General features: G+C 38.0%; 1 protein-coding gene across 6 annotated transcripts in view; it reads left to right on the top strand.

Annotated features, from left to right (window-relative positions):
* The window catches only part of kif21b (kinesin family member 21B), an 85,384-nt gene extending 75,167 nt beyond the window's left edge, over positions 1–10,217 (top strand). For 5 of the 6 annotated variants that reach the window (XM_088085319.1, XM_088085324.1, XM_088085347.1 and 2 more), the window contains 2 exons: positions 642–779; positions 2,730–10,217. In XM_088085319.1, coding sequence (XP_087941445.1) covers positions 642–741 — 100 coding nt within the window. In that variant the 3' untranslated portion in view covers positions 742–779; positions 2,730–10,217. The remainder of the gene's footprint in view (positions 1–641; positions 780–2,729) is intronic. The other variant, XM_088085337.1, reaches the window with a different exon arrangement.
* The last annotated feature ends 5,510 nt before the right edge of the window (positions 10,218–15,727 follow it).

The raw sequence follows: 15,727 nt of genomic DNA, 5'->3' as shown, positions 1-15,727 counted from the left end.
TAGACAAGGTAAGGAAGTCAGAAAGTATTAAGCAATGAACTAATGTGTTGTTGGTTTTAACTTTTTGTTGATTTTTTTGAGAACAGCAAAAATATAGGCTAATACAAGTCTCATCTGAAGGGTGGTTGGAGATTTGAGAGTTGAGAGCAGAACACAAGGTTAATATTTTTGTGTTTGGAGAGGTGCAGAGAGAGGGAAAATGGCTGTGAAATAATGGATTATGATTCATGATTCTTGTTTCATCTCGAGCACTAATGTGCAAGTGTGTGTCAAACTCAGAGAGGGTCATACTGCATCCTGTTTCTCTCCAAATCTTTTTTTTGCTGAGCTCATAGCTGCATCAGACAGGGATAATGGTTGTTTACACTTTTTATGTACCTGAGCAGGACATTCTGCAGTGTGGTTTTTTTTTTTGTTTTGTTTTGTATTTTTTTTTCACTTCACATTTAGCTGGTGGGCTTTCAAGGAAGTTGACTAACCTCCTCTTCTCACTCTCTTGTTTCATCACTTCTTTAATCTTTATCATCTCCTCCATCATCTTTTCTGTGACAAATATTTCCCCTTTATTGGTCTCTTAAACTCTGCCTTCCCAAACCTCTCCTCCTGTTCTTCCCTTCCCTCTTCCTCTTCGTCGACCCCAGTGACTGCAGGGTGAAGTTGTGGAGCTATGTGCCAGGTTTGACCCCATGTCTTCCTCGACGGGTCCTGGCCATAAAGGGCCGAGCCACCAGCCTCCCATGATTGCCTCTTCTCCACTCAACCAACCCTCCCTTCCTCTGGTACTCTTTTAACTAATTTCCACCTTCCTCCCTTGCTCCGTTTTCTTTTCTCTTTTATTCTCTTTTATTCACATTGCAAGCTCATGTTTCAGGCTCATGATTCTAGTCCCCCTCCTGTTCAGACAGATTCCAGGCCAACCTGAGTCTGCATCAGGCCAATAACAACCTGTAATATAATGCTTGAGACAACAACTGACCACTTGTAAAGCTTTTGTGTTTCACGCAAACTCTCTGACTCTATTTTTGGCTTGTGCAATCTCTACGGTGAACGTAAACCTAGCCTATGAGAGAGGCGCGCCATTGAGGCATTTTAAAAACAACCAAGATGACTGCAGCTGATGTAGAATTTTCTCTGATGGCCAAAATGACAACACTGGTTCACAGACTTAATTGACTACATTCACCAATAAGTTCCTAAGTTTTTCCTTGAATTTGTTCTTAAGAATAGGAAGAGGGGGTATAGATGGTGGAAGGTGGACTATTTAACCCAGTGTTTCTGTAAGTTATTAATAACTTAACATGAAAGCTGCTTTGTCACTTTTTGTCCCATATACCCAAACCTCCTTAATTTAAATCCTGTAATATCATATAGCTGTGGAATTAAAGAAACCAAAATAATCAATTACATTTCACAAACATGTTAAAATGTGTGTGAATTCTGTTCTTACCTAAGAACACACCCCAAATAAGGATAAGTCTTAAATAATAAGTAATAAGTCTTAAAACTGCATAAGTCGCTCTTAAGAAAGCATTTAGTGTGTATCTAAAGCCATTTTGATCTACGGCCATTGATGATGTCCTTAGGAAATTGAAAATAAACTGTTTTTGGGCTTTATGCTAAGCTAACTAATGGCTTTCTGTAGCTACCCTAACATCACCAGTCCAAATCGCAATTGTAATTTTGTCTGGAACCTCTCAGAGGAAATAGCTAGCCTGGCAGGGTATTGTCCGGCATGTAACGCTCCTAACTATTACAGCTTGGCGTTTGCACACTTCAGTTTTCATTGGGATAAACCAATTCAGAGTCAGAATCAAAATCAGAGACCGGTTTTATTGCCAGTACATTTAAATATACAAGGAATTTGACTTGGTGTTTTGGTGCAAAACATTAACATAAAGGAAGAATGAAAAATATTGAATTTAAATAGTATAAGAGATAAAAAAAAAATATAGAGAGAGGCAATTTAGAAATATAAAATGAAAAAACAATATAAAGAACACAAAATGTATGGACAAAAGGTGCAATTGAGATGTAATTTCATAATTTGTGAGGTTTAGAGGTACCATTAGGTTGATTTTGTCACCTTTGGTCAGAGCCAGGCTAGCTTGCTCTGATCTCATGCTGCTTCATATTGTTTGTCACATGAGTGGTGTCACTTTTCTCATCTAACTCTGGGAAAGAAGTGCTTTTCTTGAAAAGTGGAACTATTTAACACCTTCAGCATTGTCCTTTCAGACAGCATGCACTCAATTGACATTTCACTTTTGCTAACACCAACTTAAGAGCACAGCCAACTTCTTTCACCAATGTTAATGAAAAACGTGATGCTGTCCTGGGTATTGTCTAATAGAGGTACATGGTGTTATGATCAGCACTGTGGGAATGTGCTGGAAAGTGAAAATTAAATTGCCCAGTCAGTTGGGAATAAAGTTGTGGGCAGGTTGATTAGATTTACTTGTTGCAGAGTTTATGAATCATTACATCACTTCCCTGAGAGGTTGGAGAGGTGTTTTTTTTTTTACTGATATCATGAGAGGGGTCTTCAATGAAGTGTGTGTATGTGGGCATGTGTGTGTGAAGGGCACTTTTAAGTCAGTCTCTTTGTGTTGAATCTGTTTGGGTTGTTTTGAAAGTGTAGACTGCCTGATTGATGTTTGCCGGGCTCTCCTGGCTTTCCCTTTGCTCATCATCCCACCCCTCTCTTTGTCTCTCTCTCTGCCTGTCTGTAGCGACAAGACTGTGAAGATCTGGTCGTCAAAGGTGTGGAGGAAGAGGTGACAAACTAAGCGGTTCTTTCGTCAGCCATCTTTAACTTCAGCCACTGATCTGTGACCTGCTCACTTCTAGCAATGAGACAGAGAATGCCATTTTTCAAGCAATCATGGTGTTTTTTTTCTTTGTCGAGGTGCAAAAGGACGAAGCCGAGGCGGAGTATGTATTCAAAGGCCTTTCACTTTTTCTTTTTCTTTTTTCTTTTTTTTTTTTACTGCCAGTTTGAAAGTGCCATTCAGATGTGATGCGACTCGGACGAGATAAATCTCCCCAGCCGTGGAATCACTAAGCTTGAACAATTTCTCTCTCCAGACATGGAAACTACCACAGGCTTGTATTAAAAGGAGAAGACAAAGTGTCCTGTTTCACCAAGGTTTCAGAATCCTTGTTGAACAGCAAGAAATGGATTTGTGTCTTTTGACTGAAAGTCATGACACATGCTGAATTTAAATCCCAGAGGGACATTAACTAAAAATAAGGACATCTATTTTCGCCTGTCCCTCTATTGAGGACATCAGTGTTCTGATTCTGAAGACATTTGAGGGTCATGCATTGAGTTGTGGTGGACAATTGCTGATCTTGGATCACTGGAAAGTTACATAAAACACCACTTGATTTTCTTTTTTTTTCTCCGGAAACGCCCTCCAATCACTTTTAGTTCAAATCACTCTCAGTATATCAATGAAACTTTATTGCATTCCACAAGTCGTGTTAATTTTTTTTAATGACTTTTACTAATTTATTATTCTCCCTACCTCAGTTGTTTTGGACTTTGGCGTGAGGTGGGAGGAAACATTTTTACGGGTCTCTGTGGACAAACACCTGGTGCTTGACATTTTGATGTCTTTATTTAATGCCTGGCTCTTCATCTCTGTGTGTGTCCTCTGTGGCCCTCTGGCTATAAGACTGTCTAGCTGCTGACCCTGCAAACAGGAAAGCACACGTCCAGCAGCACAGCTAAGGTAGCACTGGCTCCCAGAGGATCTGACCGGATTTTAATATCTGCTCTGTAAAGTGCTAACTACGGCAAAAAGAAAACGCCCCTGCAGATGCACATGACACAAACATACCTACAGCACACACTCCTGAGACATTCGTGAGTCGGGTACTCCGCTGAGGCCAAAGTGCCAGATCATTATCTCAGCCATCCTACAATAATGCGGCCCATACCTGCCATTTATCCTCCACGCAAATGGTAATATGAGCCCTACCAGCCCCCCTCTTGCCTGCTTTCAGCCTCTCTCTGATCTTTAAGATAAGCGACTGTATCAGACTGACTAGCCTCACTGAAGAGTCCACCTCTTTCCCAGCTACTGAACTTCTCTGGGAAGCCAATTTAATTAGAGGTCTCGCAGCTCCACCAGCTGCTTTTCAGGCAAGATTACTTGGGTGAAAGTAGGTCATAACTGAGAGGGATTTCTTATTAAAATCCCAATTTTTTTCTTCCACCCACTATTTGCTGCTACATGTAAAGAGCGGGAGAAACTTCCTGTACCCGTGCACTGATGTACAAATCTGTTTATGTAGTGGATTATGTGTGTGGGCAACACACACACACACACACACACACACACACACACACACACACATATATGCACATACTTTGGACACACACAAACACAAGATTTCAGTGGATGTTTCGGTTATCCATCTTGCCTGATAGGTCTTGGCATCTCTCACTGTTTTGATTTAGTGTCTCTTTAATGAAACAAATTTAGCACTGCACTGACACACACATTATGTGCATATAGTCACACTCCTACAGGCAACAGTAATAACCCGAGTCTTAAAAGTCAGTTCAAGTGTCTTTTTGTTCTGAAAACAGATGAGAACACGCATTCAAATCACTTTCAGTTTATGAACTTCGTTTGTATCAGTTCAAAATGAAATGAAGCATTTAAAAGCTTTTTTTCCTGCAGACATCTTAAGGTGTGTTCATACCAAAAAAAGAAGCGAAATTTTCACATTGCGTTTCTCACAGAAATTCGATGCTGGAATGTGTTTTGGAGTAATTTGCAGTTGGTGAATATTTGCCCCATACCATCACTGCAGCACATTACCATTTTACTCCTCTTGTTTTTTACTTTCCACTATAAAAGATCAACTTAAATTACTTAGCATTTTGCTGATAAGAAAGAGAATAAAAGCGCTTAGACAAGTCACAAATACATCTTTTTACAACTTACCATTGGGTAGTCCCATCGCTTCATGGATCTCCGAGCCCTCTCCTTTTTTGTTATGTCGCTGAGTGGTAGAGCTCCAGGTTGGATTACTAACAGCGACGTTGTTTGTCCTCCATATTTGATTCTCTGTAATGTCAAGACAATCTCAGTTAGATTGCAATGCTGATGGGCTTTCGTGGCGCAGTAGCATGCAAATTTCTCACTAAGTCTGAAAAATTTCAACTCATGAATACGTGAATAGCACAGATTTCACCTGCTTGGCTTGTCTGCAACAAATTTGCGTCTTAAAGGGAAACACCACCATGATCAATCATCAACCAATCATATATTTATCAAATGGAATTTTACAACGTACAACTCCAGTTAAACGTGACCTACCCTCGGTCAAAGCCAGAAACCAGAGAAGTAAGTCTCAAACTTGTGATGTCCTCAAGTAGAAAGTCTGGAGCTGCTCCTTAGACGATGAATGGTAACCTGATTTTGTGTGCTCACAAAATGTTTGTTCTTTTTTTCAATCCCAATTTAAGCTTTATTTTATTGCAGTGTTGTCAGTTCTGAAACAGAAAATGTACCCATACACTCAGAAAATCCCCCTGGGTGCTCTCAGTGTCATTTGTAACACCTTTCCCTTCTCATGGTCTGTGGCCCAGCTCCAGATGTTATGACATCACAAATTTAAGTACTCTAATTTTTGGGTTTGAAAGAGAGAGATGTTCATCTTTAGTAATATTTTAGACTGTCTTAGGCTATAGGAATAGCAGAGATGAAGTTTGAAAATGGGCGTGGTTCCTCTTTAAGATGTAATCTTGCGGTGCAAAATGCTCGCTTCACACTCGGTATGGACACACCATTAGAGCTTGATGAAAACATTCACCAGTTCTTGTCTGTAGTATCAAAATATCAAAGAACAGTTCAGTTTTGTTTAGAACCTAAATCTCAGTCCTTCTGTAAAAAAAAGGTCATGTAGTGTAGTGAAATTAAACAAAGCTTTCATCACAAAACAGCAGTCACAGGTGCTGTAGTCAGCTAATACTTTAAATGAACTTTCTGCAAACCTTCCTCTAAGAGAGAGTTTACAGTGCTGATTGTTGATGTAGCCAAAATGGGTTTAAAGCTGCTGACATTCTCCAAAAGCAATGATATGGGTTTTGGTTTTATATTGGGGAGGGGGGTGATTGAAAATGCGTGGATGTGGGTTGATTTGTTGAGGTGTTTTTTTTGTTGTAATAATTTGCCATGCTTAGAAACTCAGGTATGGATTGAAGGATAATTACAGTCATACTTAAGTCGTTACTTGACCCGTGAATTTAGGTAGCTCTTTTAATCGACCAAATGCCTTGTTTGAGAGATTTTTTTTTTCAACTTTGAGAAAAAAGGTACTATCCTGATTCATTCCTTTTTGTAAAGACAATTTCATGTTTTGCTTTTGATTCCCTTTACTTATGATCTATGTACTGTGCTTTTCTGTACAAAATGTACACATCTTAAATGACATCTTCCCAATCTGGCCAAAGCTGAAAGTCTTGCAACTCTGAGAAGATGTGCACTGATTTTTGACTATAACTACTTGTTTAAAATATGTATAAAATATGGAAATTGTATAGCAGTTAAACATGAGTGAGCGGTACAAAATGTGGTCAATAGAGAAATTAACCTCTATAACGTAATGGGTTCTACTTTGACCTGTAGTCAGACTCCACTGGGCCCTTCACTGTACATTATGTATTTATCTGTGCTCATTAGCCAAACTGACCCTGCTCACCAGGTCTGTGGTGTGTTTCATGTGATAACAAAGCTAAGACAGCCTTTATTTCAGCTTTTCTTCTCTTCTCCAGTCTCCTTCTTATTGCTAGAGAAGATCTTTTAGTACTGTAGCTTTAGGCCCTCTCTTAGGTGCCCTGTGCTTGTACATTTGCTGAAGAGGATGCATGGTGTGAGTGGTGCTTATTGGTTGATTGGCCACCTCAAAACATAGCAACTTTGTTGCCAATTCCCCTTGCTATTGTCTGTCTGAATGTGTAACACTTAAGTGGGTTTCCTGAAAAAATCTTTGAAGAATTTGGCCTGTTGATTTAATCATTGACAGTCAAGTAAAATATGTAGCAAAGAATTCTGTGTACATCACAAAAATGCTTGCTTGGAAGATTTATTATAGCCAAGCAGAAGCCCTAAATTGTTTTCTGGTCTTGAATCAGCCCCACCCAAAGTTACCCCAAATTCTGAGGCTTGTATTCTGCCAATGTTAGCACCACTTCATTACTTGATAATGTGTAAATAGGTGTGTTAATATTGTAGAGGTGTGTGAGTCTAGGTTAACTGACGTCTTCCTCATCAGCTGGCCTCGGAGTATTCTCTGCAAGTTAAGATTTACATGCACTTTGGAGAATGAACACTGCTGTGAATACTCTGTGAACTGTTTTCCAAATAGGTATTAAGCCTAGTTTTAGACTTAGTTTACAAAGACAGAGTTTATGAGTCCAAGGCTAAGGCTGGAGTGCGAAACTTTTGACACGGTCACTCTCGACACAAGTGTATGACGTATGCTTGCAGGTGAACTTGCAGCATCCCACTCAACCCCAGGAGCACTCTCTAAGTCTTTTTTGGCTTGAATGCTCATTTTCTTTTTTATCTGGAGCATCCAGTGTTCTTGGATTTCTCTTAGGATTTTACGTCATATCTTCTGTCATACTCCTAGCTGTTGCTCCATCGCTGTGGTCTTCCCCCCTTGCCTTCCCCTCTATCTCAGGCTGGTTGACGTAAAATGCATCACTTCATTGCGCCAGTGTGGGTAAGTCAGCACAGACACTAGACACCTGGTGACAAATGCATACAACTCTTTGTAGATTAGAGACTAAAGTAGACTAAAATTGTGTGTACTTGTGTTTAGTCAGATTCATAATGCTTTGTATACGTCTGACTCTGTGGCACTGGGGGCACTTGCATGATCCTCTTTTCCACGCCAACAGTTAGCCATTAAACGTCTGTTTGCATATCGATTTTTATGCATCTGGCCCCAGAACTCTGGCATACTGCGAAATTCAGAGCGCTTCCCCTGGCAGCAATAGGTGTAATCAGCATTGTGTGAACTTGTTTGGCAGGGGCTTGAATGTAAAGGACATTCATTTCTATGTAAAAGTCCCGCACTCCAGCTTTAAAGCACTGAAAATTGTTCCAAACATCTTTTCAGCTCTACAGTAGGTTTAGAAATCAGTGATATTAATGTTTGTGCTGATACAGTATGTAAGAGCAGTCAAGACATAGAGAGTCCCTAGTATGTCCCTACCTGTAAAGTACCCTTTTTTCTAACAAATGAGAGGAATAATTTTCTCTTCAAAAGAGCGGCATGCACATTTCTGTAGACACTCAGGAGAGTCCATCTCCATCCTTATTTCCCTGGCTGTCTGCTGATATTTGGACATTTTTCATAATAATACTGACCACAAACAGGTCATATTACTCTGTGAAAGATATAATCGGACACAGAATGACAAGATCTGACCTTAATTTAATTCTACTGCAATAATCAACTGCAGAGAAATCTTACTCGATGAAATGTCCTTTGACACTAAATGTGCCATTGTTTGAGCATGTGGTATTGTTTGATCAATAACTCTCTGATTCCAAACTGGTACGCCAGATGGTAGGAATGTTCTATTTTAGGGTACCGAAGTCCCTTTTAACATCAAGTTTCAATTGGAAAGCTGTTTGACCAAAGCTAAAAATCACTTGAACAGCTGATGCCTTGCTTACTCTTTAAAGCCACTGTGTGAGTAATTAAAACTTTCTGACTTGGGTTCCCCCTATAGGTAGTATTAATAAGTATTGTGACAAATAATAATGGACCCGCATATCTTACCTTGTGACACAGAAAAAACTGACTATTTGTTAGCTGCTTCCCACAACTGTTGCTATGGCTGTCAAGCTTTGCGTTCTTGCACAGAATTTATGTAGTTCACTATAACAGTGGCAGATTTACCACCTCAAAGTCGAAAAAGGATTTTAGGATAAACATTAACCAATGAGTCTGGCAAAAGTAATTCTTTACATTTAGGTGGATATGCTGAAAGTGTTAATTTCTAGAACAAAGAGCTACTACCATTTCTTTAAACTTGGATATAGTTAGGGGTTAAACTGTGCTGGGGCTGAGTGGGGCTCACAAAGGCTCTGCCTGGGTAGCCGCCCACGTAGATGGAATTCCAATTCCAATTTTCTCAGCAGGCTGGCAGCCAGCAGCAGTACTGGATCTAACCTTTGTAACGGCAGCAACAGAAAGTTTGCTGATCCATTGGGGAGTTTGGATGGCCTGGGATCAATAAGTATGGTGCTCGCCTCTATTATTTTATATGTGCATTTTCAGCTGTAGTCTCCCAGTGGCTCCTCGCAAATTGCAGAAATTCAAAGCTTGACAAGTCCGCTGTGTGTGGGTTTAATGAATGGTCAGTTGCTAAATGCAAAACAAAGACTGCACCAATTTTTAAAGGCGGACAAAAAAGTAAATGCATAGTATCTGGTATTAGATATAGGACCACAGGACAGATAAAGTAGGAGAGCTACCAGTCAAACTGATTGTGTGATTACCACCTGTAGCATTTCCAGCCCGGCCCAACCATCTTATGACAGCCAGGACATAAAACCCAAGTAGTCAGCTCAGCTTCAGCCTTGTGCCTCAGCCAACAGGCCCTACTGCCTTAAAGAAACAGAATGTGTATGTAGGACATTGATAATCATTCACTTAATATCCAGAATCTGTAACAGACAATTCTGAAGATTGTAGATTGTCCTACAGATTGTGAAATTCTGTTCTTGGTCAGACGACGTCTCAGCTTACTTTATCAGTAAGGCTGAAAAGACTTTCAACTTTGCCTCAGGCTGCTAAGGGGATGGGATTGCATTTAGACACAATCAAGAGGGCACTTTACGGCTTTGCTGCTCGGCAGCGAATTGCTATCACACACCAACACAGGCAGCTGCTCAAGTAATTTTTCTCAAAGCATGTGTTATCATCTTGAGCAAATGGTAATACTATATGTGACAGTGTCTGTGAAATATGTACTCATGGGACATGAATGCAGGGTCAAAGGTCATTTGTGCCTTTTATTGCACAGACTACTCCCTCTTAAATGAGTGTAAATGTGTGTACAGTTTTTTTTAAATATAACAATGTGCATGTGGCCATGTAAAATATCTGACTGTAAATAATGTAAGTAAATATTTAATGAAGGACTCAACATTCCCTCAAGAAAATAAATAAGTTAAAAACAACTGCCCTTTATTTCCTTTGGTGTAAACATTATACCAAGTTTGGATCATGATGACATAATTGCGGGAGACTTATTTTCACAAGATCACACACACACACACACACACACACACACACACTCCTGTGATCATCTAAATTATGTTTTATATGCCTCTGCACCGGCGACAGCCATAGCTAAAGATATTATGTTTTTGGTTTGTCCGTACGTATGTCCCATTTTTTTAATGCAATATCTTAAGAACGTCTTGAGGGAATTTCATGTAATGTCCACTTGGACTCAAGGATCAACTGATAAGAACTTGGTGGAAATACGTGAAACTTCAAGGTCACTGTGACCTCATCTGTCTCATTCTTGTAAATGCAATTATGAAATATTTGGTGACATACTATACTAAGACTTGCTTTTTTTTTGTTTTCATGTTTTTCAGACCATACTATGGCATCTTTATGACATTTTCTGACATACTATACTACGATGTTTCGAAATTTTTGAACACATACCAGATTTTTTTTTTACATTGATGACATACCATACTGTGATTTTTCATGATATATTTCAAGGCATAATATGACGCTATATGTATGATTTAATATGCTTTGTCTTGAGTTCTGTTCTTTTATATATTTTCGATCTAACAAAAAAACTGTGTATTTTATATTATAGCATGTTTAGTATAGTTATGATTTGTCATAGTTGTTGCACTAAAGGACATGCAAAAAAAACCCCAACAAAAAAGGTTTATTTTCCTGCATTACAACAGCATTAATAGCAAATTAATGTAACCAACATTTATTTGCTATAGCACTTATTTAAAAGTGGACCAATCACACAGCTATCAACACTTGACATCCAAAATGTACTACAATGATACGACAATCTGAAATGCTGCCTCTCGTATGCTGTTGCTAATGCAGGTTTTGCTTTGCCTTCCATGTAGCCACAAAAAGCAAAAGGCACTGGTAATGTTACTCCTGGTTTACTGGGATGGGGTTCGATTCCCTGCAGTGTCCTGCTGATTTTTGGCTTTAACATGATAGCCTACATTATTTGAACTCATGTAATTGTCTAACAAATGGAAGTAGTGGTGGGCTTGTACTGTACATCAAGTACAAGGCATTACTGTTGCTAAAGCTGCAATGCCCCAAAAAAAGCTGATAAAAACATAAAATAGCATGTCGAGACACATCATAGTAAAGAATGTTGAAAAAATGGCCAAAAAGATCATAATGTAGCATGTCGAAAGGAATAACCGGAAAACCCACACTAAGTTAAAAATATAAAAAAATGACATGTCAAAAAAACAGCTGAAAACCACATAATATATGTCAATACACATCATAGTATAGAATGTCATAAAAACAGCAAAAAATATCATAAAATAGCATCGAAACAAACCCCACTGAAAACGTCATACTCTAGTATAGTGAAAAATTAAATAAAATGTGAAATGTCAAAAAAGCAGCTGAAAAACCACATAAAATTGCATGCAGAGACACGCCAAAGCATAGACTGTTGCAAAAACACCATAATAAAGCATGTCGAAAAAACAACAGAAAATGCCATAGTATAGTATGGCAAAAAATGTCAAAATATGACATCCCAAAAACAGTGAAAAATACGGTGCCGAGACAGGTCATAGCATACAATTTTGCAAAAACGGCCAAAAAACACACAAGATAGCAAGTCCAAAAAATGACAGAAAATACCATACTATAGTATGATGAAAAATGTGAACATATGATTGTCCAAAAAACAGCTGAAATACACATAAAATACCATGCCAAGACAGGTCATTACATGGAATGCTGCAAGGACGGCCAAAAACAGCATAATATAACATGTCGAAAAAACGACCGAAAATGCCGTACATCTCCCCAAAACAGCTGAAAACAGCTGAAAATAGCATAAAATAACCTGTCAAGACACGCCATAGCAGAGACTGTTGCAAAAACGGTAAAAAAGTCCATGAAATGGCATGTTGAAAAAATAGCCAAAGAAGCAAAGCTATAGTATGGCAAAAATGTCAAAATATATTATGTCCCCAAAAAAGCTTAAAACACATTAAAACAGCATAACATAACCTGTCAAGACACGCCATAGCAAAGAATGCTGCAAAAACGGTAAAACAGTCCATGAAATGGCATGTTGAAAAAATGGCCAAAAAAGCAAGGCTATAGTATGGCAAAAATGTCAAAATTTGACATGTCCCCAAAACACCTCAAAACAGCATAAAATAGCCTGCCAAATCACGCCATAGCATAGAATTTTGCAAAAACAGCCAAAAACACCATGATAATGCGTGGTGAAAAAATGACCGAAAAAGCAAGGCTATAGTATGGCAAAATGTCAAAATTTGACATGTCCCCAAAACACCTGAAAACATGTCAAAACAGCATAAAATAGCCTGCCAAGTCATGCCATGACATAGAACGTTGAAAAAACAGCAAAACAGTTCATGACATGGCATGTTGAAAAAATGGCCAAAAAAGCAAGGCTATAGTATGGCAAAAATGTCAAAATATATCATGTCCCAAAAAAAGCTTAAAACACATTAAAACAGCATAAAATAACATGCCAAGTCACGCCATAGCATGGAATGTTGCAAAAACAGCCAAAAACACCATGATAATGTGTGGTGAAAAAATGACCGAAAAAGCAAGGCTATAGTATGGCAAAAATTTCAAAATATGTCATGTCCCAAAAAAAGCTTAAAACACATTAAAACAGCAGAAAATAACCTGCCAAGACACGCCATAGAATGGAATAATGCAATAACCGCCAAAAACACCATGATAATGCGTGGTGAAAAAATGACTGAAAAAGCAAGGCTATACTATGGCAAAAATGTCAAAATTTGACATGTCCCAGAAACAGCTTAAAACACATCAAAACAGCATAAAATAGCCTGCCAAGTCATGCCATGGCATAGAATGTTGCAAAAATGGCAAAAAAGTCCATGACATGGCATGTTGAAAAAATGGCCAAAAAAGCAAGGCTATAGTATGGCAAAAATGTCACAATATATCATGTCCCAAAAAAAGCTTAAAACACATTAAAACAGCATAAAATAACCTGCCAAGCTACGCCATAGCATAGAATTTTGCAAAAACAGTCAAAAACGCCATAATAATGCATTTTGAAAAAATGACAGAAAAAGCAAGGCTATAGTATGGCAAAAATTTCAAAATTTAACAAGTTGCAAAAACTGCTTAAAACACATTAAAACAGCATAAAATAACCTGCCAAGCTACGCCATAGCATGGAACAATGCAATAACCGCTAAAAACACCATGATAATGTGTGGTGAAAAAATGACCGAAAAAGCAAGGCTATAGTATGGCAAAAATGTCAAAATTTGACATGTCCCAAAAACAGCTTAAAACACATCAAAACAGCATAAAATAGCCTGCCAAGTCACGCCATAGCATAGAATGTTGTAAAAACAGTCAAAAATGCCATAATAATGCATTTTGAAAAAATGACAGAAAAAGCAAGGCTATAGTATGGCAAAAATGTCAAAATTTGACGTTTCCCCAAAACACCTGAAAACACCTCAAAACAGCATAAAATAACCTGTCAAGACACGCCATAGCATAGAATTTTGTAAAAACAGCCAAAAACACCATGATAATGCGTGGTGAAAAAATGACCAAAAAAAGCAAGGCTATAGTATGGCAAAAATGTCAAAATATATCATGTCCCAGAAAAAGCTTAAAACACATTAAAACAGCATAAAATAATGTGCCAAGCTATGCCATAGCATAAAATTTTGCAAAAACAGTCAAAAACGCCATAATAATGCATGTTGAAAAAATGACAGAAAAGGCAAGGCTATAGTATGGCAAAAATGTCAAAATTTGACATGTCCCAAAAACAGTTTAAAATACATCAAACTAGCATAAAATAGCCTGCCAAGTCACGCCATAGCATAGAATTTTGCAAAAACAGTCAAAAACACCATAATAATGCGTGGTGAAAAAATGACCGAAAAAGCAAGGCTATACTATGGCAAAAATTTCAAAATTTAACAAGTCATGAAAACTGCTGAAAACACCTTAAAATAGCATAAAATAACCTGTCAAGACAGGCCATAGCAAAGAATATTGCAAAAACAGTCAAAAACGCCATAATAATGCATTTTGAAAAAATGACAGAAAAAGCAAGGCTATAGTATGGCAAGAATGTCAAAATTTGACGTTTCCCCAAAACACCTGAAAACACCTCAAAACAGCATAAAATAGCCTGCCAAGTCACGCCATGGCATAGAATGTTGCAAAAACGGCAAAAAAGTCCATGACATGGCATGTTTAAAAAAGTGGCCAAAAAAGCAAGGCTATAGTATGGCAAAAATGTCAAAATTTGACATGTCCCCAAAATGCCTGAAAAAACCTCCAAACAGCATAAAATAGCCTGCCAAGTCACGCCATAGCATAGAATTTTGCAAAAACAGCCAAAAACACCATAATAATGCATGTTGAAAAAATGGCCAAAAAAGCAAGGCTATAGTATGGCAAAAATGTCAAAATTTGATATATCCCAAAACACCTGAAAACACCTCAAAACAGCATAAAATAGCCTGCCCAGTCACGCCATAGCATAGAATTTTGCAAAAACAGCCAAAAACACCATAATAATGCATGTTGAAAAAATGACCGAAAAAGCAAAGCTATAGTATGGCAAAAATGTCAAAATTTGACGTTTCCCCAAAACACCTGAAAACACCTTAAAACAGCATAAAATAGCCTGCCAAGTCACAACATAGCATAGAATGTTGTAAAAACAGTCAAAAACACCATAATAATGCATGTTGAAAAAATGGCCAAAAACGCAAGGCTATAGTATGGCAAAAATGTCAAAATTTGACATGTCCCAAAAACAGCTTAAAACACATCAAAACAGCATAAAATAGCCTGCCAAGTCACGCCATAGCATAGAATGTTGTAAAAACAGTCAAAAATGCCATAATAATGCATTTTGAAAAAATGACAGAAAAAGCAAGGCTATAGTATGGCAAAAATGTCAAAATTTGACGTTTCCCCAAAACACCTGAAAACACCTCAAAACAGCATAAAATAACCTGTCAAGACACGCCATAGCATAGAATTTTGTAAAAACAGCCAAAAACACCATGATAATGCGTGGTGAAAAAATGACCAAAAAAAGCAAGGCTATAGTATGGCAAAAATGTCAAAATATATCATGTCCCAGAAAAAGCTTAAAACACATTAAAACAGCATAAAATAATGTGCCAAGCTATGCCATAGCATAAAATTTTGCAAAAACAGTCAAAAACGCCATAATAATGCATGTTGAAAAAATGACAGAAAAGGCAAGGCTATAGTATGGCAAAAATGTCAAAATTTGACATGTCCCAAAAACAGTTTAAAATACATCAAACTAGCATAAAATAGCCTGCCAAGTCACGCCATAGCATAGAATTTTGCAAAAACAGTCAAAAACACCATAATAATGCGTGGTGAAAAAATGACCGAAAAAGCAAGGCTATACTAT

This window comes from Plectropomus leopardus, chromosome 2, assembly GCF_026936395.1.
Source record: "Plectropomus leopardus strain MGB_pleo_1.0 chromosome 2, ASM2693639v1, whole genome shotgun sequence".
NCBI lineage: Eukaryota > Metazoa > Chordata > Actinopteri > Perciformes > Serranidae > Plectropomus > Plectropomus leopardus.
The sequence above is the reverse complement of the archived record's forward strand: the minus strand, read 5'-3'. Positions and strand labels throughout refer to the sequence as shown.